We start from the raw sequence: 21,807 nt of genomic DNA on the forward strand, positions 1-21,807 counted from the left end.
CGGCGGCGGCGGCGGCGGCGAGCGGCTCCGCCATCGTGACCAACATGTGTTTTCATTTCAAAAAGATCACGGAGTAAACTATGAAAAGTGAAGGATCTGACTCTATAGCCTTTTGTGAGCGATTACTGTGGGCCCAGGACTCGCTCTCTGTCCCCGATTCTCGATTCTTTCCTAAAGACGAGACGCTGCAGGAAAAACGTCCATCTTTCTAGTTTTCACCTTAACGTCTTGGAGTCAAAATGTATTTACGCTGTTTTATTCTCTGAGATTTATCCAGGAAGTGACTCTGTGACCCGGCTCTATTATTTAGTTGTCGTGGCTGATGATGTCGTACATTTTTGGCCATTAACCTCTTAACTCCCACCTGAACCACCGAGCACTTTTTCTCCAGCTTTACCCCAATCTAAAAGCTTCTGGAAAAAAGGTGTGAAAGTAGCAACAAAACTGACGAAAACGAGGATGAAAATGTGAGAAAAGTGTGAAAAAAACGGACGAAAAAGTGACACAAAATGGACAAAAAAGTGAGAAAAATTTGGCAAAAAATTTAGGGAAAAAATGCAGAAAAATTGAGAAAAAATGGAAAAGTGAGAAAATTTTGGCAAAAAAGTGAGAAAAAATGGACAAAAAAGTGAGAAAAATTTGGCGAAAAATTTAGACCGTGAGACAAAAATTGAGGAAAAAAATGACAAAGTGGGGAAAAAATGGACAAAAAAGTGAGAACATTTTGGGGAAAAAGTGAGAAAAATTTGACGAAAAAATGAGAAAAAATGGACAAAAAAATTGAGGAAAAATTGAGGAAAAAATGGACAAAAAAGTGAGAATTTTTTGGCAAAAAAGTGAGAAAAAATGGACGAAAAAATGGACGAAAAAGTGAGAAAAATTTGGCCAAAAATTGAGGAAAAAATGGACAAAAAATGGGAATAATTTGACTAAGTGACCAAAAATTGACCAAAAAAATCGAAAAATTTGACGAAAAAGTGACAGTCACTAAAATTTGACAAAAATGAGTCGACTGCCCAACAAAAAAAGTGATGAAAAAAAATCTTATGTGATGAAAAAGATCCATTTAGTTTTGTCGGTCTTTCAAATGAGGTGTTACACTGGCCCACAGGATTTGGGTGAAGCTGAACTGGGGAAAATGCTCTCGGTTCAGGCGGGAGTTAAGAGGTTAAACGCCTTAATTCTATATAAAAACATGGAAGTAAATCAAAGCAAAAGTTTCAAATCGAGGCCCCACATTTCACGTTTCCTCCTCCTGCAGCGTCTCGCCTTAAACCGGCCTGAAAAGCCTTAGATTCGACTCGATTCTGTCGTAGAACCTGGATTTAAGGCAGGGGGAGGCAACGTCACACAGAACCTCTGGCCCCCAACATGATTTTGAGAAACATTATTACACAAATCAGAGAGTACTTTTTAAAGCAGTACTAAGTAACGTGTTTACCTTAATAAATCCTCCCCGTAGTCCCTGTGGGGGTGATACAAGTGTTTATGGGAGGATTGGAGGGTCTTTCATCGCCCCCTGGTGTCTCTGACCAGAACTTGACTGCCACCGGTCCGGAGAAAGCAATACACACTGATAGAATCACGAAGGAGAAGCTAACATGCTAACGGGCAAAGCTAACTGCGGGCTAACGTCACTTTAAACAGTATTTACAGCCAAGTTTGAGTGAAAACATTTTTTTTACGTTGTATAATTGGATGCACAGTAACCCTCTCTGCCTTCGCCTTTCCTGTCGGCGTAGTATTTACTCTCCAAGACAATAAGTTAAAAAATCGTAACTTGCTACGACACCTGCAGTTGCGCTTGTGGCCTCTAGGGGGAAGAGTTACTTAGTACTGCTTTAACATTAGAGTTAAATGGGAGAAAAAAGGTAGAAATGCTGTCAATGCACCCAATGAGATGCACAACACTGGCATTTGAAGGAGGTGCACTCTCGTTTTAAGGAAGAAATGACAGATTAAATCTAAGTTTTGAGTAGATTTGGTCTGGTCTTAGATGAGATAAAACCTTTAGTAGTCGTTGTTCTCTTAATTCAGATCATTTTGTCCTTTCAAGTGAAAAACAACATTTGTCTGATTTGTTCCATTGGCGCTGACATTTGTATCTTGGATTAGTTCAAATTAGATTCAACATAGAACTTTAATTCAAGTCATTTTAAGTCATTTCTCTCCTTTTTAAGATGGTCATTTTTCCAGTGCTGTGCTTTACTGTGGGCGAATAATCAGCGGCTTCGGCCCTCGGTCTGTTTACGATAAAGAACACGTGCCTCCCCCTGCTTTAAGGCGAACCGGTCCTGGTTCTGTCCGGGCCGCGCTCCGCCTACGGCCCATAGTTCCTCAAGTCTCCTCGCGTGCCCAGCCCTGTGCCATGTCCATCACCACACAAGTGTTTTAGGGGCCGGGGGGGGGGGCGAGCTGGGGGGCCCCGGCCTCTGCCTTATCCACTCTGTCTCTGCCCGTTTCAAGTGTTGCCATGACTACATCACACATAAGCATTTTACTGTCATTTGTAGAGGAATAATAACTTTGCCAGATGATTGGTTCTCTGCCGTGTGGTCCTTTCATTACATCATTACATCATTACATCATTACATCATTACATCATTACATCATTACATCATTACATCATTACATCACTCCTTCTGTTTTGATTAAGAGATTCATTAAAGGGACTAAAGGAGCTCAGACCTGTTCACAACTGCCTCTACAGCCCCGTCTCTCAGGAGGGTGTCAGTACGAGCTTCATCCCTTAACCCCCGCCTGAACAGAGCACATTTTCTCCAGTTTGGCTTTACCCCAATCCAAAAGCTTCTGGAAAAAAGGTGAGAAAATGGCAACAAAACTGAGACGAAAACAATGATGGAAATGTGACAAAAAGTGAGAAAACATTGACAAAAAAGGGATGAAAAATTGATGAAAAAGTCACAAATGTCACAAAAAAATTACTAGAATTTGACAAATTACAAAAAAAATGTCAAAAAAAATGACGTGACAATGTGATAAAAATTGATGAAAAAATGACAAATGTGACAAAAAATGACACAGATTTGACAAAAAAAAATTGACGAAAAAATGAAAATTACAAAAAAATGACAAAATGACATGTGACAAAAAATGTATAAGAAAAAATGAAAAAAATGTTAAAAAATGACAAAAAAAATTGACAAATTACAAAAAAGACCAAAAAAATGACATGTGACAAATGTGACAAAATTTGACAAAAATTACAAAAAAAAACGACGAAAAAAATTACGAAAAATTGATAAAGGACAAAATTGATTTAAAAAATTGACAAAAAATTGAAGAAAATGTTACCAAAAAATTACAAAAAAATGACAAGTGACAATGTGATAAAAATTGACAAAGATTTGACAAAAAAAGACAAAATTTGACAAAAGAAATTACAAAAATTTGACAAATTACAAAAAAATGACAAAAAAATGACAAATGTGACAAAAAATTGCTTTAAAAAAAATTGATGAAAAAAAATTGACAAAAAATGAAAAAAAAAAAATGACAAGTGACAAAAATGTGATAAAAATTGACGGAAAAATGACAAATGTGACAAAAAATGACAAAGTTACAAAAATGAGTTGAATACCCAACAAAAAAATGATGGAAAAAAAATCTGACGTGAGAAAAAAGATCCTCTCGGTTCAGGCGGGAGTTAAGAGGTTAAGTTTATTACAAAGCGATTCATTAAAGGGACTATATGGAGTCCTCGTGTGGAGCTCAGACCTGTTCACCACAGCTGCCTCTACAGCCCTGTCTCTCAGGAGGGCGTCACTTCAGCACGAGGTTAATATAGAAGCTGCAGTTACACGTATGACCTGAGGTGGCAGTGGTGAGTTTTCTAGTTCTGCACAAAGCCGTCGAACATCGAGTGCTATAATAACGTCTTCATTTCCACCTGAACCGAGCACATTTTCTCCAGTTTGGCTTTACCCAAATCTAAAAGTGTCAAACGAGAAGAAAACGCAACAAAACGGGGGGGGGGGGGGGGGGTTTCAACTCATTTTTATAACTTTTTTGTAATTTTTTTTGTCAAATAGTAAATTTTGTGTAACTTTTTGTCACATTTGTCCTTTTGATGTCAACTTTTTGTAAATTTTTTATCAATTTTTTTTCAAATTTTTGCCACTTTTTCATCATATTTTCATCAATGTTTTGTCAATTTTTTCTGACATTTTTGACACTTTTTTTTATTTATTTTTCATCATTGTTTGTAAATTTTTCGTCATTTTTTTGGTCACATTTTTGCCACTTTTTCATTATTTTTTTGTCAAATTTTTGTCCATTTTTTGTCCAAGTTTTCTCAGTTTTTTGTCACATCTTCATCATTGTTTTCATCTCAGTTCTGTCGCTGTTTTCTCACCTTTTGGCCTCGCTTCTTTCAGTCTGTCCCTGGGCAGTTAAAGCGCTTTATGATCAGGTCTGAACGAATAAAGACCTTCCCTTTTCATCCACTTTTATGTTTTTAGGCGCACATGCTTATAACTGCTGCTAGTGTAGCCACATCTGCCCTGGGGCAGACCGAAGCGAGGCTGCCAAAACATGCCATCGGACCCCAGTACTTCCTGAACACTCATGATGCAGCAGGTGAAGCTCTGATGCAGATGAGCTTCAATCATCCAGTATAAAGAGAGAAGATGAAGTCATTTACATTCAGAGCTGAAATACTGAGTAGCCACAACATTTACTCAAGTATTCGGAGAAAATACTCGAGTACTGTGAGTAACTAAGTGAAAAAAGTCAGATTTATTTTTGAAGACGCAGAAATCGTGTGAAACAAAACCTGTTATGATCTGTTTATGGGTCAAAATGAAGCGTTTGTAACAATTATTTTACTCAGATACTTCCTGATGTTTTACTCAAGTAGAAGTAAAAAGTACAGTATCATAAAATTACTCGAGTAAATGTACTTGAGCAGGGCCGGACTGGCCATATGTCCGTTCTGGAAGAGCAAAGAAGGGCCACCGGTCTGGCCCCTCACTTTACCTTACCCCCGGGCGAAACCCAGCTTTACCCAAATCTAAAAGCTTAACCTCTTAACTCCTGCCTGAACCGAGAGGATCTTTTTCCTCATGTCATCACATTTTTTTTAATCAATTTTTGGTTGGATATTCAACTCATTTTTGTAACTTTTTTGTCATTTTTTGGTCAATTTTTTTTTGTGCAGATTTTTGTCTTTTTTTCGTCATTCTTTGTCACATTTTGGGTCATTTTTTTGTAAATTTTTCATCACATTTTTGTCTTTTTTTTGTCACATTTTGTCACATTTCTGTCATTTTTTCTTCATTTTTTCAATCAATTTTTCGTCAATTTTTTGTCACATTTTTGCCACTTTTTCATCCATGTTTTCTCACTTTTTTGTCACATTTCCATCATTGTTTTCGTCTCAGTTTTGTTGCTATTCTCCCACCTTTTTTCCAGAAGCTTTTGGATTGGGGTAAAGCCAAACTGGAGAAAATGCTCTCGGTTCAGGTGGGAGTTAAGGGGTTAAACATGTATTATGTTTGTATTTCTTCCCCCCTCCTGATTGGCCTGACAGACTGGCTCACAGGAAAAGCTCATCTCATTGGTCAACGCGGGAGGATGCTAGACTCTGATTCGCTGCTGAGATTTGGGAAGGAGGGGCTTTACAGAAAGTAATTTGTATATTTACTTCAAAATGCAAGACCAGGTGGTTCCAGAATGGCCAGTCCGCCCCTGGCCGTGGACGAAGCTGTGGCGCCCCCTGCTGGTGAAGAGAAGACACAGACACAGAGCCGTTTTGAATCACTGTAGTTTATTAATTGTAGGTGATAAAGGAGGGAGAGGGTGAAGCGAAGGCCTCGGCTGTGCAAAAGTGTTTAAAGGGTCAGTTTGGGACAGGCTGATGGCTTTAGGACCGAAACTAAACCGCCGCGGCTCCGAGAGAAGAAGAAGAAGAAGAAGAAAAGAAACACACACACAGACGTTTGCATCCAGTGGTGAATATCCTAAAAACACGTTAAAACACGAGTGAACGCAAACCAACACGGGTTATAAATACATGCGTGTAGAGTAAACACGGAGTAAGGCAGGTACAGAGCTAAGAACCTAAAGTCTGTATCAAACTGTGGATATATTCACAAATACAAACGAAGCATGAGTCTTATGTACAAAAATACCTATGTCAATGCCCGTTAACAAAAATAATCTCATCCCGGGGACAGATCCCACGTCCACATGCAGCTGTCCCCCGGCCCCTGGACCTCCGCGGGCCCCTGGGAGCCCCCCCTTCAACAGGTATCGAGAACCCTGACCACGTTTGATACATATAAATATAACACTTTCTGCTCTGGTTCTCTAAAGGCTAGTAATGCAACCTCCAGGACAGCAGGTGGCGCCGTGCAGACGTGCCGGCCTGTTTCCTTTAAGCCCTTAAGTCCCGCCTGAACCGAGCACTTTTTCTCCAGTTTGGCTTTACCCCAATCCAAAAGCTTCTGGGAAAAAGGTGGGAGAATAGTGACAGAACTGAGACGAAAAAATGACAAAAAATTGATGAAAAATCTACGAAAAAAATTAAAAAATTCGATTAAAAAAATGATGAAAAAAGGTGAAATAAATGACAAAAAAAATGATAAAAATGTGGGGAAAAAAAGAAAAAAAATGACAACAATTTGACACAAATGTGACAAAAAAGTGACGAAAAATGACAAAAAAAAATAAAAAATTTGATTCAATCATTTTTTTGGGTTCATTTTGTAGCTTTTTTGTAATTTTTTTTGTCAAATAGTAAATTTTGTGTCATTTTTTTTGGTCACATTTTTGCCACTTTTTCATAATTTTTTTGTCAAATTTTTGTCCATTTTTTGTCTAAGTTTTCTCCGTTTTTTGTCACATCTTCATCATTGTTTTCATGACAAAAAAAATGATAAAAATGACAAAAAAATGACAAAAAAAATAAAAAATTTGATTCAATCATTTTTTTTTCAACTCATTTTGTAGCTTTTTTGTAAAAAAATGTTGTCAAATAGTAAATTTTGTGTCACTTTTTGTCACATTTGTCCTTTTGATGTCAATTTTATGTCAAATTTTTATCACATTTTTGCCACTTTTTCATCATATTTTCATCATTTTTTGTCACTGTCATTTTTTTGTCACATTTTTGCCACTTTTTCATAATTTCTTTGTCAAATTTTTGTCCATTTTTTGTCTAAGTTTTCTCCGTTTTTTGTCATATCTTCATCATTGTTTTCATGACAAAAAAATGATAAAAATGTGAAAAAAATGACCAAAAATGACCAATTTTTTTTTTTAAATGATTAAAAAAATGACAAAAAACGTGAAAAAATGTGAACAAAAATGACAAAAATTTGATTCAAAAAATTTCAAAAAAATGACAAAAATTTGACAAAAATGGACGAAAAAATGACAAAAAAAAACATACAAAAATGAGTTGAATACCCAACAAAAAAATGATGGAATAAAAATGTGATGACGTGAGGAAAAGGATCCTCTCGGTTCAGGCGGGAGTTAAGAGCTTAAGAGTCTAATTATTTCCTCATTAATCCAACATTCAGACACATGAGTGTGATGGAACCACGTGAGCCCGTTCGCTCCACACTGATTCTCCAGCTCGACCCTGTGGCTTCAGGATCAGCCTCACTGACCTCCTGAAAGGTCTGGTTTGTAGACTCTGGTCAGGGCGTGGTCTGTCTGTGCATCAGGGGACACAAGGGGGCGCCGTGGGCAGTAAAACCTGTGCTTCTGTGGCTCCTCTGAACGGGATCGTGCTCGTGTGATTTCAGACGAAGACTTTTCCCTTAGAATCGAACCCTGTCGTACATGTGACGTGGAAAACCCGCTGACTGTGTTTTTAACCCGGCTCACCTGTACAGCAGTGATTCCCAACCCTCGCGGACCCCTCAGCGGCGCCTTCCTCAAATCACGATCCTTTTCTAACACAAACCTACAGATTATTGTGGCTTTAAGGATGAAATAAACCTGTTACCTTTAAAACGTAAAACTCATCGAGCTGTGGTTTGTGTTTTGCTCAAGTTTTGCTCAAGTGTCCAAGTTGTTTTTGAAGATCGACATTTCCTCTGATGAAGGTTTGCAAATCTTAAAAGGGGGGTGTTCTGCAAAATTGACTTTTTCAAGCTTTCCATCATGTTATTCTGTCACTCCCTCATTAAAAACATGGCTGAAGTGTTGCCTTGGCACATTCACGTATTTTTGAGTAATCTGTAAAAACTCTGATGGCGGCCATTTTAGGGATAGGTTTGCCTGAGTCCTCCTAGGAACGCCCCCACCTCCTGGAGACGCCTCCGAGCCGAGTAACCAACCACTGCTCCTCAGCAGAACCCCCTCCCCACTGATGCCACAGACAGCGTGTGGAGGGGGCGTGTCTAAAGGCTCAGAGGTTCTTAAAGAGACAGAGGCCTATTTCAAGACATTCACTACAGCCATTTTGAGAGAGACATTTTATACAAGGCAGTTATTCTAATTTACTGCATTTACAGACCAACAGAAGGTTTGTCATCATTGTAGTGAGATATAGACTGGTGCGATGGGACTGACAAAAGCACAATACCCCCTCTTTAAAAGAAATATGTCGAGATTATTTGTTTGTGGAATGAAAATATTTGGGCATTAAAAACCTCAGTTTGGTGAATAAACTGTGTAAGAAACGTTCTTTGGGAAATATTTCACCAGAAGCACTGACTGAAAGCGACTCTTTCCAGTAAAAACACCGTGTTGTGTGTCCAGAATGAAGCCCCGCCTCCTCTGGGCCTCTGGTTGGGAAGCGCTGCTGTACAGGCTCCACACTGGTGCGGCCTGCAGGGGGCGCCGTCGGCAGCAGCTACACTTTGGACTCGCTCTCCATCTTGGAGATGTCTCCGTTGCGCTCGCTCTGGCCCTTGTCCTCGGGGCGCTCGCTCGGGCCCTTGTCCTCGGGGGGGTCGGCCGGGCTCTCCGCGGGGTCCCGGGTCTCCTCCAGGCCCTGCTGGCTCAGCTTGCTGGCCAGGGACCAGGTGAGGGGCAGGCGGGCGCGGCCCTGCAGCTCGCTCAGCTCCCGGGCGCTGCAGCTGGGCGTGTTGGTCTCGTAGATGCAGTGGAAGCTGTTGTAGTCCACCTCGTAGAAGCCGTCCTCCAGGGTGAGCACCGGGGTGAAGCGATAGCCCCACTTGATCTCTCCGCCCACGTAGGAGCTGCGCGCCTGGCACGTCATGCCTGCAACACAACAGCCGGCCCACAGGGGGCAGTAAGAGCCACTGCACTCACTCAGAGGGTCAGCAGAGCAAACTCATCACAGGGAAGTTTATTATCGGCACATTCACGACTTACAGGGTCACTTTTCAGGGTCACTTTCACAAAAATGATCCAAAACTTTATAATTGATGCAGTATTCCTTTAAAGGAACAGGCCACCGTTTCTACATACTGAGATATGTTCTTACCTGAGCTTTGACGAGTTCTTTAGGACCTGTCTGGTCTTCCCCCGTGTCCTCAGTCACGTAAACACAGCGCAGACGGCGTTAGCATTTAGCCTCTCCCTCTCTCCTCTATAGCTCCAAAACAGGTCAAGATAGAAGCTACCAAGCTCTTCCACGTTTTCCCTATTTAAATATGGTTACGTGAAGTGTTCCACTACAAAGTATAATTACACAAAATTAAACAATGTGGATTTTCTAAGCGGATAAAAGGGGGGACTATATTGTCACATTTTTGCCACTTTTTCATAAATTTTTCGTCAAATTTTTATCAATTTTTTTTAGTTTTTTCTTCATTTTTTAATCAAATTTTTATCACTTTTTGTCATTTTTTTCTAATTTTTTTGTCAATTTTTTGTCAATTTTTTTTTAGTTTTTTAGTCAATTTTGGTCACATTTTTTGTCAATTTTTTATTGAATTTTTGTCATATTTTTGTAATTTCTTCGTCAATTTTTTGTCAATTTCTTGTGACATTTTTGCCACTTTTTCATAAATTTTTTCGTCCATTTTTTTTGTCATTTTTTTGTCAATTTTTATCACATATTTGAAATTTTTGGGTGTAATAATACCAGGTGTAGTTTGGCATCCGCACAGTAAAGTGAAGATATTACTGCGCACTAATCTTCACTTTACTGCGCGGATGCCAAATTACTCCTGGTATTATTACGCCTTACAATATAGTTCCCCTTTTATCCGCTTAGAAAATCCACATTGTTTAATTGTGTGTAATTATACTTTGTAGTGGAACACTTCACGTAACCATATTTAAATAGGGAAAACGTGGAAGAGCTTGGTAGCTTCTATCTTGACCAGTTTTGGAGCTATAGAGGAGAGAGGGAGAGGCTAAATGCTAACGCCGTCTGCGCTGTGTTTACGTGACTGAAGATCAGACAGGTCCTAAAGAACTCGTCAAAGCTCAGGTAAGAACATATCTCAGTATGGAAAAACGGTGGCCTGTTCCTTTAAAGCAGGGGTTGGCAACGTCAGGCCCGAGGGCCAAATCCGTCCCTCCAGCACAGAACCTCTGGCCACCAATATGATTTTGAGAAATATTATTATGCAAATAAGGGATCAAATACCTGTTAAAGTACTCTAAAAATGCGAGAAATAGTGTCTTTTTATAGTGTATTTTTTAAATGTCTTTGCTGAACATCCCACTTGGTCATATATAATGTAAAACAGGGAACTTTTGATCATAATTTCAGTCTTAAAAGCAAATCTACGGCTTGTTCAATAAAAACGTGCGGTAGATGCAATACTTTATATGATTATATGACAAGTTATAGTTTAATTTGGGTCGAAGCTTGTCATTAAGGTAATGTTGGGTCTCGGAGCTGGACCACTTTAGAACCACTGATGTAAAACTTTGGCATTAGTAGAAAATGGTTCTTAACTTTAGGCTACCATGGTGAGGTTCGGCCCTCAATGTTTTGGCATTGATGAAAATCGGCCTCCGTGACACAAACTTGGCTATCCCTGCTTTAAAGGGATGTTTCAGGATTTTTGACATAGGGCCTCACTTCCTAGTTATCCAGCTTATACAACCACGAAGCTGATGCTGCTCAAATATAAGTTCTTTAAAATGATTCTATGGACACAGACGTTTACATGGTTAGTCTGGTGTTATAAGTGATTTGCCTCAGGTGCTCTGTGGAGCGGGTCACACTGTTTTTAATGCAGGCTAGCTGATACCATAGACATGCACTAGCCTAGCACTAGCCTAGCGCCACGAAACTCTTCAAATATAAGAACTGCATGAATTACAAAAAATATATCTCCGGAAATCAATAACACTCTGGATAACAAGGAAATGAGGCCCGAAGTCAAAAATAGCAGCAGGCAATTAATTTTCATAAGGGGCCAAAACATTCATGGGGAGTGCATTATATGAACATGTTTTGATTGAGGAAACACTATTTAGGAAATTTATTTCAATGATAAATAATGAGGCTGACTGGACATATCCTGATCTGTCATTATGTCAGTGCCCTCTGCTGGACATGTGTGGAATTCTTTTCTTTTTATTTAACCTCTTAACTCCCGCCTGAACCGAGAGGATCTTTTTCCTCACGTCATCAGATTTTTTTCCCATCATTTTTTTGTTGGGTATTCAACTCATTTTTACCACATTTTTGTCATTTCTTCGTCAATTTTTTGTCAATTTCTTGAGACATTTTTGTGACATTATTGCCACATTTTCATAAATTTTTCGTCACTTTTTTGTCAATGTTTTGTAATTTTTTGGTCACATTTTTATCACATTTTAGAATATTTTTGGTCCCTTTTTTTCGTTTTTTCTTCAATTTTTTTTATCAAATTTTTTAACTTTTTGTCATTTTTTTGTCATTTTTTGTCACAGTTTTTATCACATTTTTGATTTTTTTTCCGTCCATTTTTGTCAAATTTTTTTGTCAAATTTTTATTGAATTTTTGTCATATTTTTGTAATTTCTTCATCAATTTTTTTTTTATTTCTTGTGACATTTTTGTGACATTTTTGCCACTTTTGCATCAATTTTTCGTCACTTTTTTGTCATTTTTTATCAATTTTTTTGTCATTTTTTGTCAAATTTTTGTCATTTTTTGGTCAAATTTTTATCAAATTTTTTTTAATTTTTATCACATTTTTTGTCATTTTTTTTTCGTTTTTTCATCATTTTTTTTACCAATTTGTCATTTTTTTGTCACATTTTTGTCACATTTTTGTGTCAAATTTTTATCACTTTTTGTCATATTTTTCGGTCAATTTTTTCGTAGATTTTTTAATCAAATTTTCGTCACTTTTTTGTCACATTTCCATCATTGTTTTCGTCTCAGTTTTGTTGCTATTTTCACAGCTTTTTTCCAGAAGCTTTTGGATTGGGGTAAAGCCAAACTGGTGCTCGGTTCAGGTGGGAGTTAAGGGGTTAAGCTGCCCCCTAGTGGCAGGAGTGAGCATTCTGGGGATTTCTTTAAAAAAAATCATAACTCTGCAACGGAATGGGCGAGAGACTTTATGCCCTACTTGTACTTTCTATAAATCCTAATACTTTGTTTGAATACTTCAGTATGTTCTAGTCAGACGTGAACTATTCATCAGTGTTTTGTGTAAATTGAAACATGTTTTTTTTGTTTATTAGTCACAAACTTTGCGCTTTGTTTGGACCTTGTACGAGGGATTATCTGAGGCCCTGGTTCTGCCTGAGGTGAGATGTTTTGTATCTGGCAGATCTTGTATTGCTGGAGCTGCTCATCAACAGGAGCCTGAAGAAGCTCGTCAGGTGACCCTGTTTGGGTTTCCAGCGCTCTGTTGTGCCTGGAACTGTTCAGACAGATGTGAGGCCACAGCTGCGAGCCCGGGTCAGGCCTATTTTTAGAAGCTCCGCGTCACTTACCAATCAGAGTAGAATCATTGCATTATTTTAGGACTGCTGCACTCTCTGCTGGAGTGGAGAAGCTCACCTGTGGCCTCCACCATGCCCTCCAGGATGACCACGATCTCCACGTCGGACTTGGCCAGGTGGGCCTGGGAGATGTCCCAGAAGGGGCTGTGCTCGTCGATCTCGTGGCAGATGATGAGCGGAGACACCAGGAAGAGCCGGTCGTCTCCGGTGTTGTAGCCCACGTTGATGTCCGTCTGGTTGAGCGGGATGAACTCGCCCTCCTTGGTCTGCTTGGACTTGATGAGCTTGGCTCGGATGGAGGCCTCCACGATGTGCGAGTTTCGAAGGTCTCCCACGCGGAACATCAGGCACAGCCGGCCGTCCCTCATGGAGATGACGGCGTTGTTGGAGAACACCAGCGTCTCGGCGCGTTTCTTTGGCTGGGAGATCTTCACGAACATGCAGCCCACCATGAAGGCGTTCACGATGGAGCCCAGCACCGACTGCACCAGCAGCAGCACGATGCCCTCCGGACACTGGTCCGTGATGACCCGGTAGCCGTAGCCGATGGTGGTCTCAGTCTCGATGGAGAAGAGGAAGGCGGACACGAAGCCGTTGAGATTGTTCACACATGGAGTCCACTGATTGTCCGCCTGGTGGTCCAGGTCTCCGCGCAGGTACGCGATGAGCCACCACATCAGGCCGAAGAACAGCCAGGTGACGGTGTAGACCAGCACGAAGATGAACAGGTTGAACCTCCACTTGAGGTCCACCAGCGTGGTGAAGATGTCGGTCAGGTAGCGGTAGGTCTCGCGCACGTTTCCGTGGTGCACGTTGCACTTGCCGTCCTTCTGCACGTAGCGCTGGATCCTCTTCTCGCGCTCCATCTCCGCCAGGTGCTGGGGCAGGTCCTCGCGGGCCTGTTTGGGTAACTTCGGCGGTCGAATGATGGCTGGGGTCTCCACATCCTGCTCCATGGAGGGCGGAGTCTGCGGACACAGAGACATCGTTCATGTTTCACTGACCACAAACATCGGCCATTTTACTTCACGTCATGTTTCACAGACTCAGATTCAGGAGCTTCTAACACGTTAAACCATGAGGTCTCACACAGACCTGAGTCCAGGGGCCCCGGGGGGAGCAGGGGGTCCGGGGGCCGACAGTCTGCATCAGCCCCGGCCTCACTCTCGGCCTCAGTGGGAGTGAGAGAACACAGAGTCCGGACAGAGCCGTGTGTGAGCAGCCTGCGGGTCTCCATGGCAACACACGGCCCGTCCAGGACGGAGCTACAGAGCTTCACCGAGAGTCCGGACTGAGGCCCCGGAGGACAGACCGGACTGAGGCCCCGGAGGAGAGTCCGGACTGAGGCTCTGGGGCCCCGGATAGACAGACTGGTCTGAGGCCCCGGAGGAGAGTCCGGACTGAGGCCCCGGAGGAGAGTCCGGACTGAGGCCCCGGAGGACAGTCCGGAGTGAGGCTCTGAGGCCCCGGAGGACAGTCCGGAGTGAGGCTCTGAGGCCCCGGAGGACAGTCCGGACTGAGGCCCCGGAGGACAGTCCGGACTGAGGCCCCGGAGGACAGTCCGGTCTGAGGCTCTGAGGCCCCGGAGGACAGTCCGGTCTGAGGCTCTGAGGCCCCGGAGGACAGTCCGGACTGAGGCCCCGGAGGACAGTCCGGACTGAGGCCCCGGAGGACAGTCCGGTCTGAGGCTCTGAGGCCCCGGAGGACAGTCCGGTCTGAGGCTCTGAGGCCCCGGAGGACAGTCCGGAGTGAGGCTCTGAGGCCCCGGAGGACAGTCCGGACTGAGGCCCCGGAGGACAGTCCGGACTGAGGCCCCGGAGGACAGTCCGGTCTGAGGCTCTGAGGCCCCGGAGGAGAGTCCGGACTGAGGCCCCGGAGGACAGTCCGGACTGAGGCTCTGAGGCCCCGGAGGAGAGTCCGGACTGAGGCCCCGGAGGACAGTCCGGTCTGAGGCTCTGAGGCCCCGGAGGAGAGTCCGGACTGAGGCCCCGGAGGAGAGTCCGGACTGAGGCCCCGGAGGACAGACCGGACTGAGGCCCCGGAGGAGAGTCCGGACTGAGGCTCTGAGGCCCCGGAGGAGAGTCCGGACTGAGGCCCCGGAGGAGAGTCCGGACTGAGGCCCCGGAGGACAGACCGGACTGAGGCCCCGGAGGAGAGTCCGGTCTGAGGCTCTGAGGCCCCGGAGGAGAGTCCGGACTGAGGCCCCGGAGGAGAGTCCGGACTGAGGCCCCGGAGGACAGACCGGACTGAGGCCCCGGAGGAGAGTCCGGACTGAGGCCCCGGAGGACAGTCCGGTCTGAGGCTCTGAGGCCCCGGAGGACAGTCCGGACTGAGGCCCCGGAGGAGAGTCCGGACTGAGGCCCCGGAGGAGAGTCCGGACTGAGGCCCCGGAGGACAGACCGGTCTGAGGCTCTGAGGCCCCGGAGGACAGTCCGGACTGAGGCCCCGGAGGACAGTCCGGTCTGAGGCTCTGAGGCCCCGGAGGACAGTCCGGACTGAGGCCCCGGAGGACAGACCGGACTGAGGCCCCGGAGGACAGACCGGACTGTGTCCAGGAGAGTCCCACAGTCTAATCTAATATCAGGGCCTTTAGTATTTACATTGGTGTAATGATGATGATAATAATACTAATAATGATACTAAAAACAGGCTAACATTATATTGATATTGATAATTTTGGTTGAATATTTTATTTCGAGCTACACAACACAGAAACAAAAGCAAAAACAAATTAAAAAAATAAATAATAGGCTAATGTAATGATGATAATGATACTAATAATAGGCTAATATACTGAGAATGATAGGTTTATATAATATTAATTATAATATAATGATACTAATGATAGGCTAATATATTGATTATAATATAATGATGATGATGATGTTGTCGCGGCCTGTGACGGCGCTCGGCGCGCGGACACAGCCGGAGCTGCACCTGTCCGGGGCCTGTCAGCGCGCGTCTGTCACGTGATCATCACATGAAGTGTCCCTCTCAGTGAGCCGGCCCCTGTGGCCCCTGTGGCCCCTGTGGCCCCAGTGGCCCCTGTGGCCCCCGGCCTGTCTCTAATCCACAGGTGTCGCGGACATTAGGCCGTGTGTGTCCGCCTCTGGAGGTGACGCGGATCCCGGGCTCCTCGCGCTCCTCGCGCTCCTCGCGCTCCTCGCGCTCCTCGGGCTCCTCGCGCTCGGGGCTCCGGGCTCGGGCTTGGGGCCTGTGGCGGCTCTGCGCAGCACAAACTCAGCAGCGACACCTCCTCCTCCCGAACAGCGGAGACACGAGCCGCGCAGCCCGGGCCCGGTGCCGCTCGGACCGGGCTTTGTCTCCAGAACAGCGCCTTATGTAACCGTCCACCCCCACCCTCCTCCTCCTCTGATTAGCCCCGGAGCTGCGCTCACCTTCAGCAGCGCTGTCCCCTCATGGTCCGCGGGCCCTCGGTGCCTCGGCAGGTGCAGGTCCGGTCCTGCGGCTCGTGTCCTCTGCGGCCGGTGGACAATGGTCTCTACTTTCCCTTTTCCTCCATCCTCTCCTCAGAAGAGCCATCTGCCGTGAGCCTCCGCCCTCCCTCCGCTGTAGAGACGGAGCCAATAAGAGGCAGGCGCATCCCTCCGCTGAGTCCGCACGGAGGCGCACGGAAAAACACGAATAAACACGGAAAGACACGAGAAAACACGAGAAAGCACGAATAAACACGAGAAAACACGAATCATCCAGAGGCTCCTCATTAAGAGCACGCGCAGTGAGAACCACATGTTGACAAACACAGACACATCTGCAGTTTTTTATTCTCACGGTCTGACAGAAACCAGAAAACATTCACTTTTATTTATTTTAGGTCATTTAGAATTTGTTAAATTATTTCTATTTGTCAAATTACAGAATAATGAGAGATGGAATTTTCTACACAAGTTTTCAGAACGTTTAACAAAACCAACAGTTTACATTTATATTTGCAGCGTTGCCTTTAAGTTTGGCTTAAACGTTCTGGATTTCCTTCCACAAACTTCTCACAGTTGGTTTTGGTCCATTTCCTCCAAACAGAACTGCTGTAACTGACACACATTTGTAGCCGCCTTGTGTGCCTATGCCTTTCAGCTCTGCCCATACGTTTAAACTGGACTGAGGTCAGGACTTTGAACCAGTTTGGCTTTGGGTCAGTGTCCATGTTCAGACCATGAGATGTTGCTCCAGTATTTCCACAGAGTTCTTTCTTCTCCTGGTTTGTTTTGGAGTCAGAGCTTCTCCCTCTCAGCTCACGTCGGGTCAGGACTTGTTTCTGGATAAAGACAAACTCTGACCAGGTTCAGCTTCTTCTCCAGGTCTTTGGTTCTTGGGTTGATCTTCACATTTCAGACACAGCTCGTTCATCTCTGACACAGAACCCGCCTTCTCTCTGACCTGTGCGATGATTGGACGTTTACATCATTGTTTTAACCAATGAACCTGGACCTTCGATAAATCACACCCAAGGAGGAACCAGACCTGAGCTTCAGAACCAGACCTGAGCTTCAGAACCAGACCTGAGCCTCAGAACCAGACCTGATCTTCAGAACCAGACCTGAGCCTCAGAACCAGACCTGAGCCTCAGAACCAGACCTGAGCTTCAGAACCAGACCTGAGCCTCAGAACCAGACCTGATCTTCAGAACCAGACCTGAGCCTCAGAACCAGACCTGAGCCTCAGAACCAGACCTGAGCTTCAGAACCAGACCTGAGCCTCAGAACCAGACCTGAGCCTCAGAACCAGACCTGAGCTTCAGAACCAGACCTGAGCCTCAGAACCAGACCTGAGCCTCAGAACCAGACCTGAGCTTCAGAACCAGACCTGAGCCTCAGAACCAGACCTGAGCTTCAGAACCAGACCTGAGCTTCAGAGGAGCATCATCATCATCTGGGCTGTAACTGTTTAAAGGTAAAGTCCTGATTCTAACGGACCTAAACAAAGTTACTTCTGGTTTCATGTCAGTTCTTTTTATGAAGTATTTGTAAACATGTACTTACTGTAAATCCAAATATGTTTCCTCCAGTATCAGTAACTTTACTTACTGAAGTAAAAGTATCTGCAAAGTACTGACCGCAGTAGTTTCTCAGCACTCGTCATTGTTCACTATTGTACTTTTGCCACTTGATCGTTTCCTCAGAAAGTACTTTTGGAAATGAGTGTTTTGGATTTACTGGAAGAGACAGGAAATGAGGGGCGGAGTCTCGGGGACGTCGTTAGTGTTAAAGGGTGTGGGGCTCGTTAGTGTCAGCGAGGAGGAGGAGGAGGGGGAGGATGAGGAGGACGAGGAGGAGGGGGAGGGGGAGGAGGAGGAGGAGTCGTTAGTGTTAAAGGGTGTGGGGCTCGTTAGTGTCAGCGAGGAGGGGGAGGGGGAGGAGGAGGAGGAGGAGGGGGAGGATGAGGAGGACGAGGAGGAGGAGGAGGAGGAGGACGAGGAGCAGGAGGAGGAGGAGGAGGAGGAGGACGAGGAGCAGGAGGAGGAGGAGGAGGAGGAGGAGGAGGAGGAGGAGGAGGAGGGTCCGGTCTGATGAAGAGCTTCTGATCTGAGGCCTCTGTGGTTCTTCAGTCGTCCTCAAGGAAACTGGTTTGGACTGGACTAAACAGAATAAATAAACAAAACAGAATCATGTGACAAAAGAACAGAACAAAGCGATGAAGATTTTTCCTTTAAAGATTCACTCACATTGGTTGAGTTACTATTTTTTTTTACTCGAGTAAGTGAAAAGTACTGTATGGAAAACGTACAAAAGTATAATTACTTCAAAAAGTTACTTAACCCCTTACCTCCCGCCTGAACCGAGCACATTTTCTCCAGTTTGGCTTTACCCCAATACAAAAGCTTCTGGAAAAAAGGTGAGAAAATAGCAACAAAACAAAGGATGGAAATGTGACAAAAAAGTGAAACATTGACAAAAATTTGACAAAAAATGGACAAATAATGATAAAAAAATGACAAAAAATATGACAAAAATGTGACTAAAATGTGACAAAAAATTGACAGAAAGTGACAAAAAAATGATGAAAAATGGACAAAAAAATGATGAAAAAGTGGCAAAAATGTCACAAAAAATGGACAAAAAAATGACAAAAAACCTATGACTAAAATGTGACTAAAATGTGACAAAAAACAACAAAAAAATGACAGAAAGTGACAAAAAAAATGATGAAAAATGGACAAAAAATGGACAAAAAAATGATGAAAAAGTGGCAAAAATGTCACAAAAAATGACAAAAAAAATGACAAAAAAATGACAAAAAAAACATATGACAAACATGTGACTAAAATGTGACAAAAAATGGACAAAAAATGACAAAAAAATGACAGAAAGGGACCAAAAAAAAATATGATGAAAAAATGATGAACATGTGACAGAAAGTGACAAAAAATGTACTATTTGACAAAAAATTACAAAGAAGTTACAAAAATTAGTTGAAACCCCCCCAAAAAATGATAGAAAAAAAATCTGATGACATGAGGAAAAAGATCCATTTAGATGAGTTCTGTAGATCTTAGCTTTCAAATGAGGTGTTACACTGGCCTACAGGATTTGGGTAAAGCTGAACTGGAGAAAACGCTCTCGGTTCAGGCGGGAGTTAAGAGGTTAAGCACTTGCGTAAATGTAACACTGCGCACCTCTGGAGGAACTGTAAAAAAACAAAACAAAAGAATCAGTGTTGGGCCTTAGCTTTCAAATGAGGCGTTACTCTGGCCTAGACTGTGAGCTCCAGAAGCGTTTAGATTTGGGTAAAGCCGAACTGGAGAAAATGCGCTCGGTTAAAGTGTGGGTAAAGAGGTTGAATTTATGGTTTTGTTTTGTGACACATTAGTAACAAAGACGTTTTAAAAGAAGCTGTTTATTCGAGGAACAAATGTGAATAAAAGAAATACAACACGCAATAAATCAGGCGAGGAATTAGATATTAAGAAAAGAAAAATCCAAATATTGTTCTATACAAGCCTGGAACATTTTAAAGGTGCACATCGCAACTTTTGAAGTGAAAAAAAATAAAAAAAAACTTTACATTTGTGTATATTTGACCTTGTAGTGACCATGTGACTTTTGCTTTCCCTCACAGTGGTCAAATATACACAAATATCAAGATTTTCTTTTCCACTTCAAAAGTTGCATAGTGCACCTTAAAGCAGTACTAAGTAACTCATTTACCTTAATAAATCCTCTCCGTAGTCCCTGTGGGGGTGATACAAGTGTTTATGGGATGATTGGAGGGTCTTTCATCGCCCCCTGGTGTCTCTGGCCAGAAAACCATGTTTGCAACTTGACTGCCACCGGTGCGGAGAAAGCAATACACACTAATGGAATCACGAAGAAGAAGCTAACATGCTAACGGGCAAAGCTAACTGCGGGCTAACGTCACTTTAAACAGTATTTACAGCCAAGTTTGAGTGAAAAAAAATATTTCCATTGTATAATTGGATGCACTGTAACCCTCTCTCCCTTCACCTTCCCTGTCAGCGAAGTATTTACTCTCCAAGACAATTAATAAGTTAAAAAATCGTAACTTGCTACGACACCTGCAGTTGCGCTTATGGCCTTTAGGGGGAAGAGTTACTTAGTACTGCTTTAAGCTCTAAAGAGCCTTATTTGGCTCCGCCCCCCTTGTGTCTGCATCTCCGGGACCATAACTTTTGCATACAAATACTGACAGTCATATTTTTCACCTCCGTGTTCAGTGGACTCTCAGCAACACATTCATCCAATTTCAAATCAACAGATCCTCAAACAGCCACAATATGTCAATTTGTCATAATTCATTGTACATATTTTGGTCAGTGACAAGTAAATGCTATTGTGTCATGTTTTTGAAAAAAATGGTGTTCATTTTTAGACGGGGAATACAATTGTGTGACCCGATATGTCCCTATGGCTAAAACACTTTTCTGTAAAAATAAAAAAATTAAATGGTATTTTTATTTTTTTTTAAATTTGGCACAATTTGGCACAGTTAGATTCCGCCTGGACTTTTTTTTTTTTTTATAAAGCATGTATAACTTTAGTGTTTTGACCTGCTGGTGTTTTGTTGACCACAGGGAGCACACATTATATTGATTTTTTTCCATTTCTGTTCTTATTCGCTTCAGCACAGACACAGAAAGAGCATGTTTTCGGTGCAAATATGTGTTTTTCATTCAGGCGGAATTTTGATATTTCCTGTTTCAAACTATTTTTTATTAGTAGTAGTAGTAGAAAATTGATTGTCCCCGTGGGGGAAATTCATTTACTAGAATCCCCATTTTACATTATATAAAATGACCATGTGGGATGTTCTGTCAGGACATTTCTACAACACTGACACTATTTCTCACATTTTTACTGTGCTTTAACAGGTATTTGATCTTATTTGCATAATAATATTTCTCAAAATCATCTTGGGGGCCAGAGGTTCTGTGCTGGAGGGCCGGATTTGCACATATTATATTGATTTTTTTCCATTTCTGTTCTTATTCGCTTCAGCACAGACACAGAAAGAGCATGTTTTCGGTGCAAATTTGTGTTTTTCATTCAGGCGGAATTTTGATTTTTCCTGTTTCAAACTATTTTTTATTTACAAACTGTAATTTTTTTTACAATTATTTTTCACTGAAACAAAAAGTCCCAAGGATAAAGATTATTTTGGTACCAAGATTAGCCATGTAGCCCTTGTAGAGGCTGAGTTAAACCCAAATAAACACATGTAGCATTTTGGGGAAAAGAGAAGATGCACTATGAGAAAATGGCCTTGAAATTACTTTTTCCTCAATGAATCTGTGGAGAAATATTGAATCTGTGAATAATCAGACATGTGTTACAGATGGCCAGCAGAGGGCGGCAGAGGGCAGCACACTGTGAAGGCGTGATGATGATGATGATGATCATGATGATGATGGTGGTGATGATGATGGTGATGGCTGCCGCGCGGCGTTAGCTCCGACTCTCTCCCCCAAAGCCTCGCCTTAAAGCGTCA

At 42.9% G+C, this 21,807-nt stretch overlaps 1 protein-coding gene across 1 annotated transcript; it reads right to left on the reverse strand.

Moving 5' to 3' along the window:
- Positions 1 to 8,768: 8,768 nt before the first annotated feature.
- LOC306969888 (G protein-activated inward rectifier potassium channel 2-like) lies at positions 8,769 to 13,800 on the reverse strand. Its single transcript, XM_079565667.1, has 2 exons — positions 12,902 to 13,800; positions 8,769 to 9,201 (listed from the first exon to the last, which is right to left on the reverse strand). The coding sequence occupies exons 1-2, from the start codon at positions 13,797 to 13,799 to the stop codon at positions 8,831 to 8,833; spliced, it is 1,269 nt and encodes a 422-aa protein (XP_079421793.1). The 5' UTR covers position 13,800; the 3' UTR covers positions 8,769 to 8,830.
- Between the last annotated feature and the right edge of the window lie 8,007 nt (positions 13,801 to 21,807).

Source organism: Gobius niger (assembly GCF_951799975.1).
Source record: "Gobius niger genome assembly, chromosome: 11".
NCBI lineage: Eukaryota > Metazoa > Chordata > Actinopteri > Gobiiformes > Gobiidae > Gobius > Gobius niger.